Consider the following 20,760-nt stretch of genomic DNA (forward strand, 5'->3'; position numbering starts at 1 on the left):
CTCCCAAGTATGCGTACCGGTTGTCAGTCTCTGCAGCACCACAACAGAACGTAAATTTTAAATACTAAGATATTTGTTGGTACGCAATATATATGCGCCACTAACGGATAACGGGGCTTATGACTGGGAATTTTTCACTTGAAACGCTCTAGAAAATTTGGTACGTGAGAGCACGGCATGGAGAGTGAGAACGTAACGTGACATACATTTTTGTATTCTTTATTGTACATGTTTAGTCGGAGAAACTTTTTATTTATTATTAGGTAAATCTTAAGAAGTGATGGTAGGAAGTTAGCATGTGATGCTTTCGAGAATGACTTTGATATTTGTTCCGTTACTGCCGATCGCGATCATTCATACAGGAGCACGAAAGAATCGCTCGTTCGCCGTCGCGCCATACTTGGTAATCCTTTGGCCGGGCGCCCTTCAGATTTAGCTTCATGCTGTTTTCTCGCTTGTCATTTAAAATTGCATACAAGAATATTGGAAGAGTCTATAAAGGAAAATTGAATAATTGTAAGTTTATCAGTCGCCCCTACACTAGCAGCCGAATCGTTGCATTGCTAAGTTCTTCAGATGAACTGCATAATTTTATTTAAAATTTTCGAATCAATTGTGAAAATGTTAAGCTTCCAAAATCAATAGCATAATTATGTAAGTTCTAAGAATATAGTACGAGGTAGTACTTGCCAAGTTATCCATGCGATTCGAATGCATGAAAATTAAATTTTAAAATTGCTAAACACCCATGCACTAGTAAAGCTTATCAAGCCACCCGAACAATTGAAAATGCTCACCAAGTCCTTCACAAAGATGAAGGATGCCAAGTTAACTACACAAAGATGAAGGATGTCAAGTTAACTGCACAAAGATGAAGGATGCCCAGTTAACTGCACAAAGATGAAGGATGTCAAGTTAACTGCACAAAGATGAAGGATGCCCAGTTAACTGCACAAAGACTGAGGATGTCAAGTTACTGCAACAAGGTGAAAGCTGCCAAGCCAACTGTATGAAGTCGAAGGTTGACAAAGTACGTGGCACTTGGGAAGCTCATCGCAGCCAAGAACACAGCGGTGCTTGCTTCAGTCACAAGCGACGCTCATAGTGCAGTGAACCACAAGTGTCGGCTCTACGGGTGTGTCGTCTTGGCCGCTTTGAAATTTCCCGTACGATACTCCTAATGCTGCTCTCATTTGAAACTGTAGAATTCTTCCAATTTCGATAAAAATTAATCATTAAATTTGCACTAATTATTAATTAAGCATCAATAATTGAATCAAAATCGATGCTTTACATACAGCAGGTGTAAGTGAAAATGTACGAAACGTACATCTTCATATAAAACTCTCTCACGATATTATTGAATCGTGTGCAGTATTATTATTATTTTTTAAAGAAAATATTCAGAATTTTCATGGGCTTCGTTCTGAAAAAGGTCCGGATTTTCTTAAACATAGTTACGGAACAATTCCCTTAATATCGCAGTGTTTTCTCACTAATAGTAGGACGTTATGTTTATATGTGAGTACGTCTTCAAACTAATGGCGTGAATGCCCACTACTGCTGAGACGAAATAATTGCCATGACAATAAAAATTCTCTAAACTTCTTTGTTATTTTTGGCAAAGATCAATACTAGTGTTTTTCGATAGTTTATCTCAATCTGGGTACTTGGTAAAAAAGTTGCCAGTTCTCAATAAGCGCACTTCGTTTCCTTGCAATAGCCGACGTAGCTCTGATAACAGGTTGGGAACATTCTCTCTGCATAGACAGAGACGCTTGCAGAAGCTCATCTTAAAGATGACAGCTCGCAGCTCAATCTACATACTTAACTCTGGCAAAAAAATTAATCTCGGCTACCCAGAAAGTGAGTATGCATAGAAAAAGGGTATTAGCATGAAAACAGTTCATTAGGCTACTATCTAGAGCCATTTTCCACTTAATGCTGTCAAATATCTACTAATGTATGACGACTAGGTCTTCAACCAATTTCTCATTTTCAGGAGTTAAGCATGATTTCTCACAATACACGTCAGAGAGTAAGATTTAGAATGAGAATAAGTGCAACAGAACATCCCTTTTGTCCTGAGATCAAACTTTATATTTATATGAAGTGCTCATGAAAGTTCGCTGTGAATAACTAATTTGTTTATTTTGTGTAGTTGGACACCTGTTATCACTGGGCAGGACTCAGCAGACCAGCTGAGGGCTGCAGCAAATGCGCACTTGGACATCAGCCAAGGCTTGCTTATTCTGAACGTTACGCAACTTATTTCACAGTCATATACACTATAAGCTTACATTAAAAAAGTTGAGAAAATCCTGCTTCACTATAAATCTAACCTTAGGGTGCTCCACTCAGATGTAATGTATAGCCTCAGTCTAGGATGGATAAAATCATGCTGAACTATTTTGAGGGTGACATCAGTTGAACTATTACTATGTAAGCAGTCTTTTCCCCAGCCATTCAACAATCTAATGCAAAACCCTCATGACAATCCAGGCATTTATTATTCTATAATCATGTGTATTTAAATGAATTTTCAACAGGATGCACGTTATCGTAGACTCGTGTGAGACATCTAATTTTATTCTCGTTCTTTAGATAAAATATCTTATTGCATTTGCAGTCGAACTTGTTTTTTACTGTTAAGGTAGTTTCCTATCCAGTTTCCTTATAATAAGAATTATATAATAATTTTTTCAAAAATGGAAGGTGCTTTGGCTGCCATTAAAATGGGTCATAAGAAGTCCCGAGTTCACATGTGGAAAACGTGCGGTACGTAAATGCCTTAATTTACTTTTGGTTATAAATGTGTTCTTAACTCTTGCGTCCGCTCTTATGAATGATAAGAACGTAGCTTCATCAAGGCCTATGATCTTGTCTAGTCGAATTATTACGAAAATTTGTGGATTATTGATGCATTCTTTGGAAATTACTAATATAATATTGGTTTTTGATAGTACTAAGAATACGCACATTTGGAAAGAGGGCTGCGACCAGAGCAAGGTTAAGATTGTTTAAATTGAAAAGATATTCTTCCTACTAAAACTTATACATGATAGTAAATAGCTACCAACACGAAATAGCTACCAACACGAGCCCTTCGCTTGGTTGGGCTGTTCGAGTCCACAAGTTCCATACTCAGGTCCATTTCCTCGATTAATTGGTCTCAAATAACAAATATTTTATTATTTGATGCAAGATCCGGCATGATCATATTACGTCAATACTTGATTTTGCTTTCTCCGTCATCGGCGACATTGATGTTTTGACGTTGATTTGACTGAACGCATGGCTTGTCATCGGTCACTGACTAACGTGAGCTACCACCCTTCTCGTTGCAGGCTAGCCGACCCAGTCCCTCCCTGACCCCGCGTAAAGCTCCCTTTTCCCTCCCTTTCGTTGTCCCGACAACCACGTCGCTTCCACCATGGGCACGAGACACACCCTAGCTACCATTGCAGCGCACGCCGAGGCTTGCAAGCGGGAAGAGCGGCTTGTTTGGAAGCGCCGTGGTACGAAGTGGTCGCATGCTTGTCGTGCTCATTATAAGTTACCCTAAAAATTTCACGGTCAAAACCGTCACAGTCCCGGCTTATGAATATTTTTTTAATCCTTATCCAAAATTTCACTCATTCTGACTGATGAAAAGTTTCTTGTCTCAGTTAGTTTGAGAAACATTGAAATCTTTATAACCCTTTGAAATGCCGAACAAATAGATAAAATTTGAACATGAGACTGCACTGAACTTTGTACGATGTCATAATTCGGTAAAGTGTCCCAATGAACCCCATGGACTATCCAAAGGTACCCCGGGTCGGGGTACTGAGGGATATTAAGCTTCATTTTGTATTTTGATTATTTCTAATCTATGGAACAGTTCTAATCTTTGCTCAGGTAGTTAGCAATGTAACCAAGGATGTGACGCTTAGTTTTATTTTGAATTTCGTATTTTAAAAAAAGGAATTAATCGTGTTGTTTTTTTTCACTTTTTTTTGTCCCATTGTACCCCACTTTCCCGTTTCCCTTCAGTAACAGAAGAAATGCTTTCTCGTGTGGGACGAGTTTGGCTACCGTTTAGATGTTTACCGTGCAGCACAAGGGAACATGTTAAACCTTTATGAATATGTAAAAGAAAACTCTGAATATTTTTCTTTCTATTGATGTATAAATTATTTATTTTGACTTCATACTGGAATAAATACGAATTTATTAAATTGGGCTCATCATATAGAATAGCCTGTATATATTTCCACTGCCATGTGCAAGATCTCATATCAAGCTCTGCAATGCATCATCGCAGACGACGGATATGCAATGAATTTTTTATTACTATATATACAATATTATGTAAAGCATATAATACTGCCTAATTACTTGTTGAAACTTTAAAATTAATTAATGCCTGGTCACAGACGACGATGAGGCGGTGAGCTTGGGCGCGCTGTTCGCCGGAGAGCGGAAGGAGGAAGATCCGGACCACGTGTACGGCTTCTGGCACTTGCTGCCCGACCTTCTCCTGGAGAAGGTCTACACATACCTCACCATCAGGGAACGGTACTACGCGTCCCAGGTGCTCGTCTCATTAATTTCAATTTTGGACCATGTCAATACATGAAAAGACGGTTTTTATTAGGCGAGAAACTTCAAGAAATTGCTTAATTTTTCTCGGTATAGGTGCTTGTGAAATAGAATACGGATGACGGTGGAAATAAAGTTTTAAAGTCTGAAATGAATTATTTTTAGTTCATTTGAGATTGTTTCAGTAAGAACTGGATGCCAAACTACTTAACGACTTCTTACATATTTTGAGCCCATTATACATGCGACGAATTTTGATTTCTATCAACAAGGTTCTATTTATGATGGATTAATATAATATTTCTTTATTTATAAAAGAAATTTGATGGTTCAAAAATTTCTGAGGATCTTTAAACTATTACATATCACAGAAATTTATTTCTTGCATATTGTCCTATTGCTGAACTTCCTGCCGTACCATTTGCACCGCAGGTATGCCGGTCCTGGTACCAAGGTTTCAACTTCCCCCGCGTGTGGTACACGTTCGTTCTCTACGATAATCTGCTGACCAAGAGAAAGTTCAATTACTATGCAGGTTGGGAGGTAAGGTCACCCAAGCACTTTGATTCAATACCCAGGTAGCTATCTGAATACCTGAATCGTGTAGAAATTATTGCTTTAAGATTATCCATGGCCGTGATACTAATGTATTTTGTTTTCGTGATTGTAAAAATTCACGAAAGAGTTTACGAAGTCAGTATAACAAATGTCGTGCATTGATGGCACCAGAAACTGCTCGACAGCGTACGCGTGTCCACATTCCTCACCAAGCGGGGACCTATGATTCGATCGCTCATCTTCAAACCCATGGAAAACCTGTACAACCTCTACGAGTTCCTCAACCTCTCCCACTATCTCAAGAACAACGTGCCAGGCGTCTTGGCCAATGTCCACACCCTCAGGTAGCGTGCGTATGGTGTTGTGTGCAGGTAGCGTGCGTATGGTGTTGTGTGCAGGTAGCGTGCGTATGGTGTTGTGTGCAGGTAGCGTGCGCATGGTGTTGTGTGCAGGTAGCATGCGTATGGTGTTGTGTGCAGGTAGCGTGCGTATGGTGTTGCAGGTAGCGTGCGTATGGTGTTGTGTGCAGGTGGCGTGCGTATGGTGTTGTGTGCAGGTAGCGTGCGTATGGTGTTGTGTGCAGGTAGCGTGCGTATGGTGTTGTGTGCAGGTAGCGTGCGTATAGTGTTGTGTGCAGGTAGCGCGCGTATGGTGTTGTGTGCAGGTAGCGTGCGTATGGTGTTGTGCGCAGGTAGCGTGCGTATGGTGTTGTGTGCAGGTAGCGTGCGTATGGTGTTGTGTGCAGGTAGCGTGCGTATGGTGTTGTGTGCAGGTAGCGTGCGTATGGTGTTGTGTGCAGGTAGCGTGCATATGGTGTTACGTGCCAGGAAGTCACAGGTTCTACTGAACCTTTTCTTTTCTGCCTGCGATCAAGCCTATTTTTCGTACATCTAATTACACAATAGCTTGGAATAATATATATTACAAATGATAATTATTTCAACCACACATTTATCGTTATCATTTTCCGTCGTCTTCACATGGAAATAAACAATACTGCTAACCATGTTATTTAAAATTATTTGTCCAACAATTACTGGTTTTACACTCTCCTAACATAATCATAAGCATATCAGTCGTGATTTAACCAAGAGTCTGATGGCAGGTTCCACTTCTCATGCCACTTGGCGCACCGGTCTGAGGAGGTGGTCTTCGGCACGGGCGGCCAGACGCTGGCGATGCTCAAGAAGGTCCTAGGCATGCTGACCGAGCTGAGGACGCTCGAGCTGAGAGACCTCCTGCTGGAGGGCAAGGAGGGGGTACATCTTCTCGACGATGTGAGTGATCATGTGTATTATGAGGTGGTGTGAGTGATCACGTGTATTATGAGGTGGTGTAAGCGATCATGTGTGTTAATAGCGGTTATAATAGCTATTTCAGCGTTTAGTAGGCCGTAGGCCTGTCGCAGATTCTTTACATCGCAGAACATTCACAGCATTTTGCGGTCTCGAACTCGCAACTCACTGCTACAATTCTGCTGTGCTTATAACCGCCCGGCCTCCTCGCCGATTCTGACCAGAAACTGGCGCACAGAGCATGGGATCGAACCCGCACCTCTATGCTCCAATCTTGGTACTCTGAACTGTAACCACTTGGCCATTATGAAGTGGTGTGGGCGATCGTGCTTGCCAATTGACATTGTGAGAGATTATGCGCACCTTCTGGTGCTGTGAGAAGGGAATGTTCAATTCATAAAAAAATTGCTATTTATCAATGTTGATTCATGTCAATAAGTAATGTGCGCTGCAGGCGGAGAGCTTCTTTGCTACCGTGATCATTAAAAAAACATGGATTTAACAATTTATATTTTACATGAGTGATTGCGACAGATATAAATATTTTCACGGCTATTCCAATGTTAACAGGTTTGCTCAGTATGCTGCGAGACGCTACGAACTCTCATTCTCATCAACGTCACCAAAATGAGTCACACTCTGCTCCATCCTGGAGCTTTCGTCAACTTGACGATGCTGGTGATATCGCCTCAGGTCGGTGAAGAATTTACGTGTCCATGTAAGATTTCTAATTTTGATGAGTTTGTTGATGATTCAATTTTAACATCAATACGGAATTTAGGCACGACTGACTCAGATAAATGGCAACTACACCCAAAACAATAAAATAGAATAGTTTCGAATCTGGTTCAATAATCAGACTAATGATGAAATACGCACATCTCAGGTCCGCAAACTATTGTGTTTTCGCTTATGATAAAGTAATATATGATATATATGATAATATAATAATGTAATGTAATAAAATCACAAGTTGTAATTTGGAATTCTCGAAGCCTCTTAGATCGTACGTATTTCAGGGCGGGAAATTTTTTCCTTGCAGAATATTGGAGAGGATCTCCTAGAGCTGTTAGGTCAGAGCAAGCTACGCAACATGCACATTCTGCAGAACAAGTACACAGAGAACGGAAGATCTGTTCATTATAAGTCATGGAAGCAATGCCGGCAAAACAACCCAAGGCTCAGGTGAGAGAATCTCTTAAATTTGATTATGCGAAGTTCGTTCTATGCCCGAAAACTGAAAACACTTGCTAAATGATGGACTGTTCCTTTTTTAAGATTTATTTGTACGCTAACAGACTTTTTTATTACTTCTTCTGCATTGAATATGAATCTTTCACTCACGGTTACGAAAGGTAAACACATAATGAAAATTATCGTATTTTCACATATCTATTAAAACGCAATTCGTTGCTTACTGCACCAACAAATTTGACGTATTATCCAAGATGCTATTTGGGCTATTATACGCAATCCTGTATAAATGTATACCCATAAGAATTTAGCCACCGCTTATTCATAATGCTCTCAGTATTGCAAGTATAGAATTTTTCCTTTAGTTCAGGGTAAAGTTCAATTATAAAGTAAACTATTGTGCAGAGTACACCTGAGTACCGAGGGCAGCTCCAAGAAGGAACTGTACTGGCAGCAGCGCGCTCCCGTCAAGAGCATCGTCTATGATTCTCCGTACTCGAAGGTGAGTGGGGCTGCGTATGCTAAATTATGGCTCGAAATCCATTAGCCACTAATTATATATGGGCTAAAAAATATGCGAGCAAAGTAAGGGTCCGGATACGGGTGGATTCAACGACTTGGATGCACGCCATTCGGCGGCGCTCCAACGAGGCCTGCGACCTTTACTGTACGTCCGAAAGACTTATTAAGGATACCAAGAGTTAAGATACAAGGGTTCCTATAAGTAAGAAATGGATGAAGTGGTTGTTGGTCTTACGATCATCGCTATATGATCACAAATCTACTATCAATAGGTCTAATGTTTAACTTGAGTGATGAATGAGTGAAGGTTTACAGTATTGCAAATATATTTAAGTATATATGACCCATGAATGGAAACTCGGATTGAATATCACAAGTATTTCTAGTACATAAACGAGAAATTAAATGGATGAGCACAATTATTTATATCTGGAGTCCAGTGCATCTACCAAGTTGCGGTAAAGTATTCTTTTCCACGAAAATACACTGTGATCCGTATAAGAATACATCACGCTCATAACTTCCACATATATGCTCCGCGTAATTGTGTTAATGATTTCAAAAATATTCCTAAAACATTGTTCTTTGTTTTATGTTCATTCACGAAACAGTTATATTTATTATTTATCATATTAAAATGGTTCAATGCAATTTTTAAGGAAAAATAATGTCGAAAATTTTATGTGTGTTATCTTTGAATAATGAATATGATCAGTCCTTCCCTGCTGCAGATCACAACTACACAGATGCTGCAGGTAGTCGAGTACTACAAGGGAGACCTAGAAGTGTTCGCTCATAAAAGGCTGCCTCGGTTCTACATGCCGCGGTCTTTCCACGACAGAGTCGACTCCTCCTTGCTTCTCCTGGCCAGACAATGCCCCTACATACACACATTGGTAAGCAGGCTGTACTATTCGCTTTCACTTCATTGAACAATATTCGCTATTATATAATAATGAGCTATAATAATGTATTTAAACTTTGAAAGTCGTAATTGGAATTGTAGCTAGAGCAATCCATCATAACATGCAATAACATTTATCTCATAGCAACAAATGAGATAATCAATTGATTGTATAACGATCGATGTGTACCTGCAGAGTATCAGTAATAAATACTACGGGATCACTAGTATAAAGTATTTCAAGCTTTCCTGTTATTTGAAGCGCTAACAATTAGCTCTGTTGCGAATGTCACGGTTTAAATTAAGCGGCAGTGTGCTGGGATCAGGTGAACGGCGAGTGACAACCGATAAAAATAATTAACAGATTATATTGTGTTCTATATCAACATTTTTGGCGAAGTGACAAATTCTTAAAAACTAATTATGGTTCATGGCTCTGGAATTGATTTTTTACAGTAAAATTCTATTTGTACCACAGTAGAATTTATATATCACTCATAATTCTTTCATACACACGATGAGCGATATGCAAATCAACACTACGGCGCCGGAGTTACTGTTAAGCCGCAAAGTAACGTGTCAATTTATACAGTTATATATGAGCGTCATAAATTAAGTTCTGATGACGATGCGTCCAACTCCTACCCTGTAAATAAGTTGATCGTTGTCAATGCGACTTTCATCTAAAAGACTCAAATATATATACTGACAGGAGAATAAGAATTTAGTAGCAAGTAATCAGTTTATAAAATGTTGATTTTACAATATATGATGCATTAATGAGGCTTTGATGATCAGGTAATCAGAGAAAGAATATCTACAGCGACGGTGCTGCTGCTGGCGCACACAGCCAAGAACTTGCACCTCTTCTACGTCAGGAGGAATGCCGTCATTCTCAGAGTGAGGGTGGAGGAATATACAAAACTATCGTTCTGAATAAAATATTTGTTTTTCGTCAGATTTCTAGCAATACGACTTAATTCTTTTATACGTTTTCCTTTTCTCTACTTGTTCTTGCATTCGCAGCATTTAAAATATTATATTGAGTAATTATACAATGCTCCTAAATCATTTTTCTCCTCGCCAGTATACGTTTTAAAAGTGAATACTCATGCCATAATTGGATCGTGATTCAAGCTCGATACTTTTTCAACTGTATCAATTATAATAAATTAGTTGTGCGGGCAGGCTGACTGGCCGCCCCATCCTGACTGGACGAGCGAGTTCTACGAGTGGCTGCGCTCTAACGCCCGTAGCTACAATGCGGTCGAGAGGGAAGTCTCACAGATACTCGGCTACCGCTGGCAATTGATGTCTGACAAGCAGTTCAAACTCATTAAACTGGATCTGCAAGCTTCGTTCTACGCATGCTCGTGAATTCCTGCATCATTAAGTATTAGTAACGGCAGACATTTCTTGTGCACGCCTCCTTTGAACTGTTGAAGCTAGGCAGCTTTCATAATTTAGCGAATGACAATCGGGAAGGGGTTCTAAGCTGAATCTGAAATGAGCGTCAGTTCAAGCAGCAAATATTAAATCTGATAGCACCAAATTTGCTCGGGTGGCCGATTTCAAGATCAGCAAGATTAAGGCAGCTAGCTGAGGTTTCGAAGCCCACAGCTAGTAGCGAAAATTGTGGTCAAAACAGCCAAGGTTGCCGGATGGCTGAGAATCGGCGACATGCCAACATGGCCTAATAAAAGCTGATACCACTATATTGTTATTTCATAATAAACGCTGATACCACTATATTATTATATCATAATAAAGGCTGATACCACTATATTATTATATCATAATAAAGGCTGATACCACTATATTATTATATCATAATAAAGGCTGATACCACTATATTATTATATAGAAAAATTTTGTAACCCGTCAGATTTGATCACCATAAAGATCGATCGGGAAGCTATGGTGAACCTGCATCTTGCCTGAGAATGCCTGTAGAGTTAATGTCTTTCATTTAGAAGTTTCGCATAATTCGATTAAAGTGACGACTAAGAAACAGAAATTTTCTTCCCTAGGATAGAAATTTGCAAATATGTACAATCAGAGCACTATAATTCCCTGTTATATTTTTTAAGTGTATGCAAAACTATGGATGTTGTTTAAGTAAATAGAATTGTTTAATGCATTAAAGGAAAGAAAGAACTATTCTTCAAAAAACTGTGTCAATATTCAGGTAAAGTGGAATCTCCACGTGTAAAAATGCCACGTATAAACTTGGAATGAAAAAAAATAAGATTGTAGACTCGTTCTGAAATTTTTTGGCACCGATTGCAAGTATTTTAAAGCAAAATCTATTCATTTGTCACAAAACATAGCGAGAGAGGCAGATATTTTTGGAAAGGCTGAACCTCCCTCTGAACGGTGGTAGCAAAAGCTTGCCACAAGAGAAGCCCTTTGATCTAGCGTAATGGCATTAGTATTCTTTTTGACCTTGTTGGAACCGTGAATTCAAGTAAAAACTGAAGCAAGACGGAGCATTTGAAATGTTTATTTATTTAGTATTCTTCAACTTGCTTTCAGTACCTAGGACACGAATTTTTTGTAATCACATTGTAATTAACGGATCTTCAAGCTATTCAGAAATTTAAACAAATCTCGAGTTCGCGTGTACTTGTGAAACACGCGTATCCATGATTCAATTACTACTAACTACACCCATGGACGAAAGACACAATAACTTCAAGACGGAAATCCAATAAAACTACGGGTTGGTAGAATTGTTGAATCAACATTGGAGCAGTGAGTTGCGAGTTCGAACCTCAGCTAACTGTGAAAAATTCTGCTCGAAATTTGCGACGTGACCAGGTGGGTAAAAACAGCAAGATTGGTGCAGTGAACTGCTGGTTCCAAACCCAGCTGTTTATGAACATCTTGCTATGTCTAGCATAGGTGACAGGATAGACCTAATTTTCAAAGCTTACACGAAAGGCAACTGCGTGACATTTTGGAATTGAAAATGTGAACTGGTAGAGATTTTGTATTAGATGTAAAAATTTATTTGGTCGTTGTATTAGGGTTTTTACTAGTCATTGTTCAAGAACTGCGATGAGTGCAATGATGACTTTCCTGCTTTGAATGGTCGAGTAAACGCTGGGAAGCCAGGGCGTATCTATTCCTGTATAGGAACTTTGTTTTAAAGAGAAATTTTACCTTATTTTCCAGCTTAGGTCAAATTAAAACCATACGGTGAGTGCTGTAACACTGATAAAAATTTATTAACAATGCAAACGTGCTAAGCTTGTTTATACAACTGTTGTCAAGGACATCGTAACAGCAGCCACATTTGAATCAAATTCCAAGTAAACAGGCACTGAACTGTGAAAGAAAGATCATTCGAAGAAAATTATGGCAAATCGAAAAACTGAGAATTAATCTACGCACATAGAGACAGTTATGTCACTAGGTTCGCTTGATATTTAATTACTCCGCTCAGGACGAAAAACAACAGTCAGAGAATTTTTCAACTGTGATTCGATACGGCGTTACGATGAAATTCATTCGCATAAAGTATTTATAATAATTCAAAATTTTTTGGATTACTTTTTAGAGAATTGAGTTGCGTTTGCACTAAAAGGTTCGCATGATGAAAATAACCACTTAATCAACACGAAACCTTGTACAAATACTGAATCATGTCTGAGATTCGGTGTCGGAAAGAAAAAATTGACTGAACGCTAGGAAAAAACATAATTACCGTCAAGAATATTCTTTATAACCACAATGAAATATAATTGGTGATTATAGTCAAGTGTCGCAAACTACGGGAGAACGTACTTCATTAATTAACTGATAGAAGAATTAGGTAGACATTTGAAATAACATGAGTTCTGGATTAATGAGGAGACAATAACCCTGGAACTAACATTTTTGTTAATATCTACACAGTAGATATTAACAAAAGATGCGCCGATGATTGCGCATTTTGTTAATATCTACACAGTAGATATTATGGATCGTCTTTATTTACAGTGTAATTTCTAACAATATGATGGGATATTTAACCCTTAAATGTTTCTCCATTTATTATTAAAGGAAGCATGTCGGGCAAAAAAAAACTTTTTTTTTATTTACAGACGGATCATTATGAATCTTGGTACACATATGTAAAATGAAAACCAATGACTTTTTTGTTAATGCAAATTTTTCGACAAAATTTAAGAAAACGTGAAATTCATATAAAACGGCAAAAACGGATATCTCCTCCTTCCTAGGATTTTCAAGCTACAACATCGAGAGACATATCGTTCAATGGGTAGAGACCAACCATATCTGAAGATCAACCGGTCATTTTATAAAATTTTTCGTTTTTTTTTCAAGTTTGACCCCTGAACTCTAATATATAATCAAAACAAACGAGAAATCGAAAAAAACGACCGGATAATCTCTCGAGACTTTTTTAAAATCAAATGGTAGGTATATCTCTCAATGCTGCAGCTTGAAAATTACAGGAAGAGACAGATTTTTAAGATGAAAGTTCCTAGTTTTCAGGAGGACCAAACAGCTGTAATTTGTGATCATTGAAGGTATAGGTTTTTTTGCGCTGCGACGGCTGTCGACATGGCGTAGGTCAAGAAATGCGCAGTATTTGGACTATTTGGACCTTTAAATGAGGAGACTAAAAACCGGAAAAGCCAAAATTTTCGATTTTTGACCGACAGGCTCCCTTTAAGTTGAAATAAAATATTCTTGGAGCACCTGATCATTTTCAAACGTAGCCACCTCTCGTCACATAATAGGTCGGCGCATCTTCAAGCCAAGATGACTCCAAATTGTAACATTGATAATACACAGCTTATAAAGTTTTGAAGACTATGTCAGTTCATAGTTATGGAGAAAATGGATCAAAAATAGAATCCATTGGACCTATTTTTCTAGATGCTATTTTAAAGATTCAATGAAGATAAAATCATCTGGTTGATCTGTCTTCGTTTTCCTCCTTCTGTTGACCCTTCTGGTCAACACGCATGTTGCGGGTGCCTACAGGCAAGCGCACCAGCATGCCATCAAGGTCCTTGCGTAGTAAAATTTGACAGCCTGCCCAGTTACAATTTGCATTATTCAAACTGGTTCAGTTATAATCCAATTGTAATTTAGTATTTACTTTGTTTAAGTTTCTAGATTATATTTGCAACAGTAATTGTTAACCACTAATAAATTTTCATTTCATCGATTCTCACAAGAGAATAAATGTAAGTACTCTTGGAGCCAGCCATCGTGACAGCAATTTGGGTGAAGAAAAATCTGATAAGTAATTCATAACAATGGAGAAAAAACAGCTACAAAATATTTTTGAAGCACAAAAATTCATAAAAAGGCATTGGTTTAAGTAACCATAAATGTTGGGTTGCATCAGGTTAATAGGGATGAAAATTTATTTAAAAGAACAGCATGACAAATTTGCTAAATATAAATGCAAAACAACAAAATGTAAAAAATAATAAATTCTCATAAATGAAGATAATTATAAATGTAACACTTCCCTGATTTTTTAATTTCCTCACCAGAAAATATGCCAATACATACGTACCATTGATTAAAAAAAGACACTTACCTAGTCTGGAATTTTCAGCAAGGAATGGAGCCATGTCAAGTAAGTCCTCCTCCTTGACATCAGGCTCATCCAGTCGTTCAAAGTAAGGCTCCTCAACATAGACATGACAAGTGCAGCAAGCTAAAGAGGCTTCACACGCCCCTGCAATGAGTTAAAACACTGCAATGAGAAAAATGTGGTGGTACCCCAAAGGTAAAGAGTTAAAACACTTCACACTTCTCCCAAAGTAAAGAATGTGACTAAAGAAAGGTTACAACAATTATATATTTGCATGCCATAAATGTTTCAGACAATGCAAATAAGTGAAATGTTCATGATAAAGTTAAAAAAACTAACATTTCCTCAGATTATACATACAAATGTTATAAAAATAAAAGAACAATCACCTTCAATATCCACATCATGGAGCTGTGCCAGCATCATGAGGTTGTCACCAACTTTGCCTCGGATGTCAAATTCTATACCATCCCGGTCCACAACTCTAATGTTGACTCTGATAACGAGATTAATAACAAAAGAAATTTCAATACATTGAAAAACATGATTTCAAATACAAAAATTCACAGTCAATATCTTTACTGGAAAATGTTCTTATGACTCTTGATACCGTATATACCGTCTTGATACCATATATGACACACAAATTATAGCAAGAAGAGCATCATTACAACATTGGTATTCAACCATTTTGTTCTATTAGATAATAATGACAGTTTAGAAGTACTTTAGAAATTTGATCAATAGTCATATATATATATGGTATAATATTTGATAAAACAAAATGGAACTATGCACTACAAAAAATATTTCTAACACAGAAACAAGTCTCAAAAACATCACATCATATGTTAAAATAATGAAGAAAGCTAGCATTTGATTTTTAGCAATAAACTGCAATTTTAAAATCACATTTATTTAAAACAAATGAAAAAAAAATTGTAGTCTCAAGTACAAGGTGATCAATATTCTGTATTCTAATCAAGTTCAAATTGAATATTTGTGATGGTTTTTCATATATAACATATATATGAAATTATAAAAAAGAAAATGGCAATGTAACATAATTTGAAATTGTACATAAGCAAATTAAAAGTGTTAAACTTTTTGATGAAGGTATGTATAGTCTAGAAATCTGCAACTAGTTGAGTGGTCCAGCAATGGATTTGTGACTTCATTGTGTCCTTTTTGTATAGATTCACTCCATCTCTATCAATCTATCTTACCATTGATTTTCATTAACAGCAACACCAGTAAATATTTTTTGTATTGATCTTCCATTCATTTTCTAACAATAATTCATCTGAGAAGCTCAAACACTATTTCATCTTACATCTTGAATTTGATGTGATAAATATTGATCATACTGAGTAGAAATGTAAAAAATAGCTATATATAGAAGTTTAATTACTTACACATCTTCTTCTGATTTAGGTGGTAATCGCTCATATTCACCATGCTGCAGGGCTGAAAACAAAAGGGGTGCATAGTTATAGGCTCTTCTTCATCTTGGCCACAATGTGGCTTAATTTGGCTAGATTATTAATTGCATGCTATAAGACTATAACAGACTACTTGATCCTATATATTAATTTTTATGAATAATTATAATTTTACCCATCATTTAATATTAAATCATGAATTTTTGTTGAATTTTTTTTTATCATAGATGTACTAATTTTCTCATATGTACTAATTTTCCTTCTTGGGACAGAAATGGGCGGTATTATTGCAGATTAACTACATCCAAAAAAAAGGGTTTTTTTTTTAATTATATGTTTTTTGGGGTGTAGATTACGAATCTGAAATCCATTTTTGGCGGTCGGCATCGGAAAACCGATTTTTTGCAATAATACCGATCACACGTAGCGCACGACATCTTGAATGAAACTTACCCGTTGCACTGCAACGGGTAAAGAAGACGAAAATGTTACCCGTTGCACTGCAACGGGTAACATTTTCGTCTTCTTTGTCCATAAATCTGGAGATACATTGCCACATCGAGAGATCACAACCTAACGCCAACTCGCAGGTTGGGTTGGTTCGCCCAGGTTCCTTTTAGATCAAAATGCTATCTAAAAAAAGGAACTTGGCTGACTTAACCCAACCTAAGAGCTTTTTGTAAAATTTCGATGAACAATCCGACCCTTTATATAAAGGTGAGTGGGTAACGTAAGTTACGTAACCCCCATGTTAGTAAATAAAGGTGAGTGGGTAACGTAAGTTACGTAACCCCCATGTTAGTAAGTCGCGAAAAAAATCGGTTTTCCGATGCCGACCGCCAAAAATGGATTTCAGATTCGTAATCTACACCCCAAAAAACATATAATTAAAAAAAAAAACACCCTTTTTTTTGGATGTAGTTAATCTGCAATAATACCAAATGGGCTTTAGCATACAATGAGAGAGTTATATATTTGTATTGCCACAGACATAGTGACAAACAGTAATTTTTTAGAATCAGTTCATTTTTAATTTCCTCATTTACTCAAGACTTAAACCAATTTCTTATGTATGATAGGCTAATGCTGGTATCCAGGATACTTTACTGGTCTACTTATAGGACTCAAAAATGAACTTGAGGGAGAGTCTAAAAAACTCTCTGCTTTGCCACTATGCATGATACTTTACTGGTCTACTTATAGGACTCAAAAATGAACTTGAGGGAGAGTCTAAAAAACTCTCTGCTTTGCCACTATGGCCAAGGAAATTGACAGAATTGATTAATTGCTTCAAATACCTTAGGCTATTGCTTCAAATTTAGAAAGTTTCTGCACATTTTGGTACATTTGGTATGTTTTCCTCAAGTGTCTCTTTACTGCATACATGTGAATATGTACTACTTAGATCATCATCACTCACTCACCGTGAGTGATGTTGATCACTCACGGATGTTGATGGCCCAACCCATTTGAGTTTTGATTGACAGCTGTCAACATTTGATCAACAGCTTGATGTGCCGTCTGCACCTTTATAACTTACCAGAATATGTAGTAAAAAGAGCTTTAGAACAGGTTCGTGGTTCAAAATGACGAATTTTATGATGTATTCTTCTAGGTAAAACAATACACCGAACTTTTAAAGAAGGAATGAAAAGATTGTGAAGCGCCCTAAGAGCAGGCAGTGACATTGCCGATGATTGCGCGTTTGTTGTCTAAACAACAATCAGCTGATACATCGTTCCAACTCAGATTTTACGGTCATACGGAAAGAAATAAAACTTGACTTTTAATCCAACGAGTTAAAGTCGCGTTTTTTTCAAACATATAAATTAATAAAACTTCTCCAATAAGATATATCGCAAGAAAATAATTTACTCTAGATAGGGCCGAAATAATCGCCAAAAGTATTTTCATTCGATTCTTTTTTATAATGCCAATGCCAGTTAGCTTTTCGTCATATACCAGTGGAAGCACTTTTCACAAGCGAAAATTCGCGTACTTGAATCCATAATGTTAGATTTTATGAGTAGGATATCATGTTTAGATATTTTTTTCTAGAGTGACCTATTCATGAATGAAAAATCGTTCTGAAATAGAAAAATGCTTGCGTCATGTATGACTGAATTTATGCGGTTCCGAATCGTAGCAAGCGCGCGTGTTTGATCACATTTTAAAAACAACACAATTTATGCTTAATTTACAGACACACTTTGTAAGCTCAAACGAATATATACATGCCGTGTGATTCTAATATTTTAATAACATATTTTTGGCTTATAACCTTCTTATTAATGAGCCCCATGTAGTACTACACAGATAGATGATTGAGTTAAATAACTAAAGGTTGTTTGCATGGATTCAGTTCAAACGTACATAAATGAAAGCAAAAGCAGGTACAAAATGCGCCTTATCATAACTTAATAAAATCCATGTTAATTCACACAGAAACCATCCAACAGCTTTCGTGTTTTAGCTAAGATCAATATATAGTAAAATAGTAGGTAAATTATTTACGTTAAATGTCGTAAACGAATGACTTATTCAATAATTACGGTGAATAATCATAAACTACATTTTTTATGTTTTGAGCATTTTTTAGCATCAAATTACGAATAAATTTTATTATCTCTGTGTCTCTCTGAAATAATTGCTTCAAATCATTGATTAGTTCCTATAATCTTGTTCCCCTGGAAATTCATAATTATTTGTAATTTAAAGAATGATTCCATATGCATATTCATGGCAAATTCGCAGAACAATTATCTCATTGATAGCCTAACATGACCCATTTAAACGATCGACAAGTTAAATATATCAATTCAGGTTAGTCTCTATGCACAAATTCCAAATAATGACTTGTAAATCACAAGGGAAAATGCCTCTTAACCCGGAATGGAATTAATAAATGCATATTTACACATTTTTGTCACGAGAACTGTGAGTAATTTACATTGAGTTAGGTTTTGCATTCGAGCGCGCAGGCCACTTCGCAGCCGAGTTCGCTGAAGTGTCTTACCAGTCAATTTACCGTGGACCCTCATGCTATATGCAAAGCACGAGTTTCTCAAGGCCAAGCTGCAGGTGTGTAATAGGTTACTCGTGATCAGCAGCGGCTAATTTCGATGCCTTGCATCATTAATAACGCTTAAACGGGTTATTTAATGTTATAATAAAATCTGCGTTTTTCAAAATGGCTATTACTTTTATTAAGTCCAATTAAAGTAGCGTTCTCGAGGTTAATGTAGGTAAATTTTTTTTCATTCAAAGAAGAATAACTCAAGAACCGCAAATAAAAGAAAATATTTCTTGTAATTTTCATCAGTTTAATCGGAAATCTGCAAACAATAATAAAAATTAGGTAACAATAAAAGGCTAGAAAAATTTAAAGAAAATGTATTGAATCACTGCATTGCAAAAATTCTTTTAGGCTGGAGTACAATTAACCCTGTATTCATCAATATTGACGCGAACTTCTACATATTATGAAAATGCGAGCTCCCAGGGGTTGTTAGATAACCCGTAGCGTACCCGTACTCAAGTAACACCGGCCAACCAGTTCCTGAAATTCGAAGAAACAAATAAATTTTTGCTGTGATTCATTTGCTTATTCGGCAGCTGATTTCAGGTATGCAGCGTTATACATTTTACCATGCTCATTATCCATCAAACTGCACAAACTTATAACATCAATCCATTAAAGCAGTGAATTCCCACCTATTTTGTGGTCATATTATCACTTCTTGATTCAGTCCAGTGACTGCACCTCACCACACTCGTCGCTTACCTACAAACATACATTAAAAAGCCGTGTGTGTTTTTTAATGCACTTTATTATGCCTAGAAAGCTAATAATGAGCAACTTGTGACTACCAGTTAAAAATTGTTGATTGTTATGCGTTTGGTAGTAAACTTTTCAACACCCGTAAGTATTGAAGGATACACCTCGAGAAACCCCTGTATACCGTTAGTGGCATGCGTGCAAAACTGTAACAGGTTAGGAAACACATGCCATATAAACCGGTTTCGTTGCGTGTAGCAGGCTAGCAGCTCCTTCCAGCTTCCCTTACAACAGTGGTTCCCAAACTTTTTCAGGCTGGCGCCCCCTTTGGTTCCCTAGTGAATTTCTAGCGCCCCCCACATACACATATAAAAACATACGCCTCTATCTTGAAATCTAGTACGCTGCAATTTTAAAAGATAAAGGTTCAACACAAATGTGTATTTCACAATTAGAACCCATTTAGAGAACCAATATGTTTTTCATTTGTTTTAACTGTTTCAGCACTAGAAACCAAGGACGTCACGGGCGAATTTACGGCCGTACTCGTGGCCGGTCTCACGACCAATCTCCAAATTCAATTATCAAGTAATATCTCCCAAACTAATGAACGCAGCTCTATGAAACTTGGAACACGTATTCATCAGGACCTAACGGTGTTGTTTAGCTGGTAATTTTTTTAGTTTTCACCTTCATTCGTGAGTTACGCGTATATTGCGAAACAGGCCAAAATTCGCAGTGATAAATTCGCCAAAAAAATTTCGAAACTATTGCACAGATTTGAACGAAATTTTGAATATACATTCCTAACTACCAAACGGTGACTTTTTAGCTTATAAATTTTTTTTCGAATTTACCTTCGTTTACGAGTTTTTTTGTTCATTTCACCGTCATTCTTGATTTAACACTTCCTAATATTC

General features: G+C 37.1%; 2 protein-coding genes across 5 annotated transcripts; one reads left to right on the top strand and one right to left on the bottom strand.

Annotated features, from left to right (window-relative positions):
* The first annotated feature begins 1,365 nt into the window (after positions 1-1,365).
* Positions 1,366-10,826, top strand: LOC108682857. 4 transcript variants are annotated; one of them, XM_018172103.2, is made up of 12 exons: positions 1,805-1,866; positions 3,348-3,518; positions 4,419-4,576; positions 5,017-5,127; positions 5,314-5,486; positions 6,248-6,419; positions 7,008-7,130; positions 7,480-7,622; positions 8,037-8,133; positions 8,885-9,049; positions 9,856-9,957; positions 10,246-10,826. In XM_018172103.2, exons 2-12 carry the CDS (start codon positions 3,434-3,436, stop codon positions 10,432-10,434), a joined length of 1,518 nt encoding a protein of 505 aa, XP_018027592.1. In that variant the 5' UTR covers positions 1,805-1,866; positions 3,348-3,433; the 3' UTR covers positions 10,435-10,826. The 4 variants fall into 4 exon arrangements, with proteins under 4 accessions (XP_018027594.1, XP_018027592.1, XP_018027593.1 ...); XM_018172102.2 differs by lacking the exon at positions 1,805-1,866 and adding an exon at positions 2,715-2,778; XM_018172105.2 differs by lacking the exon at positions 3,348-3,518 and having other exon boundaries at positions 1,366-1,866.
* Positions 10,827-13,203: 2,377 nt separating this feature from the next.
* On the bottom strand, positions 13,204-17,797 carry LOC108682833 (adrenodoxin-like protein 1, mitochondrial). Its single transcript, XM_018172074.2, has 5 exons — positions 17,603-17,797; positions 16,036-16,087; positions 15,010-15,116; positions 14,624-14,764; positions 13,204-14,106 (listed from the first exon to the last, which is right to left on the bottom strand). Exons 1-5 carry the CDS (start codon positions 17,748-17,750, stop codon positions 13,979-13,981), a joined length of 576 nt encoding a protein of 191 aa, XP_018027563.1. The 5' UTR covers positions 17,751-17,797; the 3' UTR covers positions 13,204-13,978.
* Positions 17,798-20,760: the final 2,963 nt, after the last annotated feature.

This window comes from Hyalella azteca, unplaced genomic scaffold (genome assembly GCF_000764305.2).
Source record: "Hyalella azteca isolate HAZT.00-mixed unplaced genomic scaffold, Hazt_2.0.2 contig1316, whole genome shotgun sequence".
Taxonomy (NCBI): Eukaryota; Metazoa; Arthropoda; class Malacostraca; order Amphipoda; family Hyalellidae; genus Hyalella; species Hyalella azteca.

What these genes read in the sequence shown, in the direction of transcription:
- LOC108682857 (XM_018172103.2), top strand. Translation starts at nt 3,434, where the DNA reads ATGGGCACGAGACACACCCTAGCTACCATTGCAGCGCACGCCGAGGCT. An exon ending in GCTTGTTTGGAAGCGCCGTG is followed by an intron (nt 3,519 to 4,418) that starts GTACGAAGTGGT and finishes GCCTGGTCACAG; the next exon opens with ACGACGATGAGGCGGTGAGC. An exon ending in ATGATTCTCCGTACTCGAAG is followed by an intron (nt 8,134 to 8,884) that starts GTGAGTGGGGCT and finishes TCCCTGCTGCAG; the next exon opens with ATCACAACTACACAGATGCT.
- LOC108682833 (XM_018172074.2), bottom strand. Translation starts at nt 17,750, where the DNA reads ATGTCACTGCCTGCTCTTAGGGCGCTTCACAATCTTTTCATTCCTTCT. An exon ending in TCTTTTTACTACATATTCTG is followed by an intron (nt 16,088 to 17,602) that starts GTAAGTTATAAA and finishes TTTTGTTTTCAG; the next exon opens with CCCTGCAGCATGGTGAATAT. An exon ending in TGCTGAAAATTCCAGACTAG is followed by an intron (nt 14,107 to 14,623) that starts GTAAGTGTCTTT and finishes GTAACTGGGCAG; the next exon opens with GCTGTCAAATTTTACTACGC.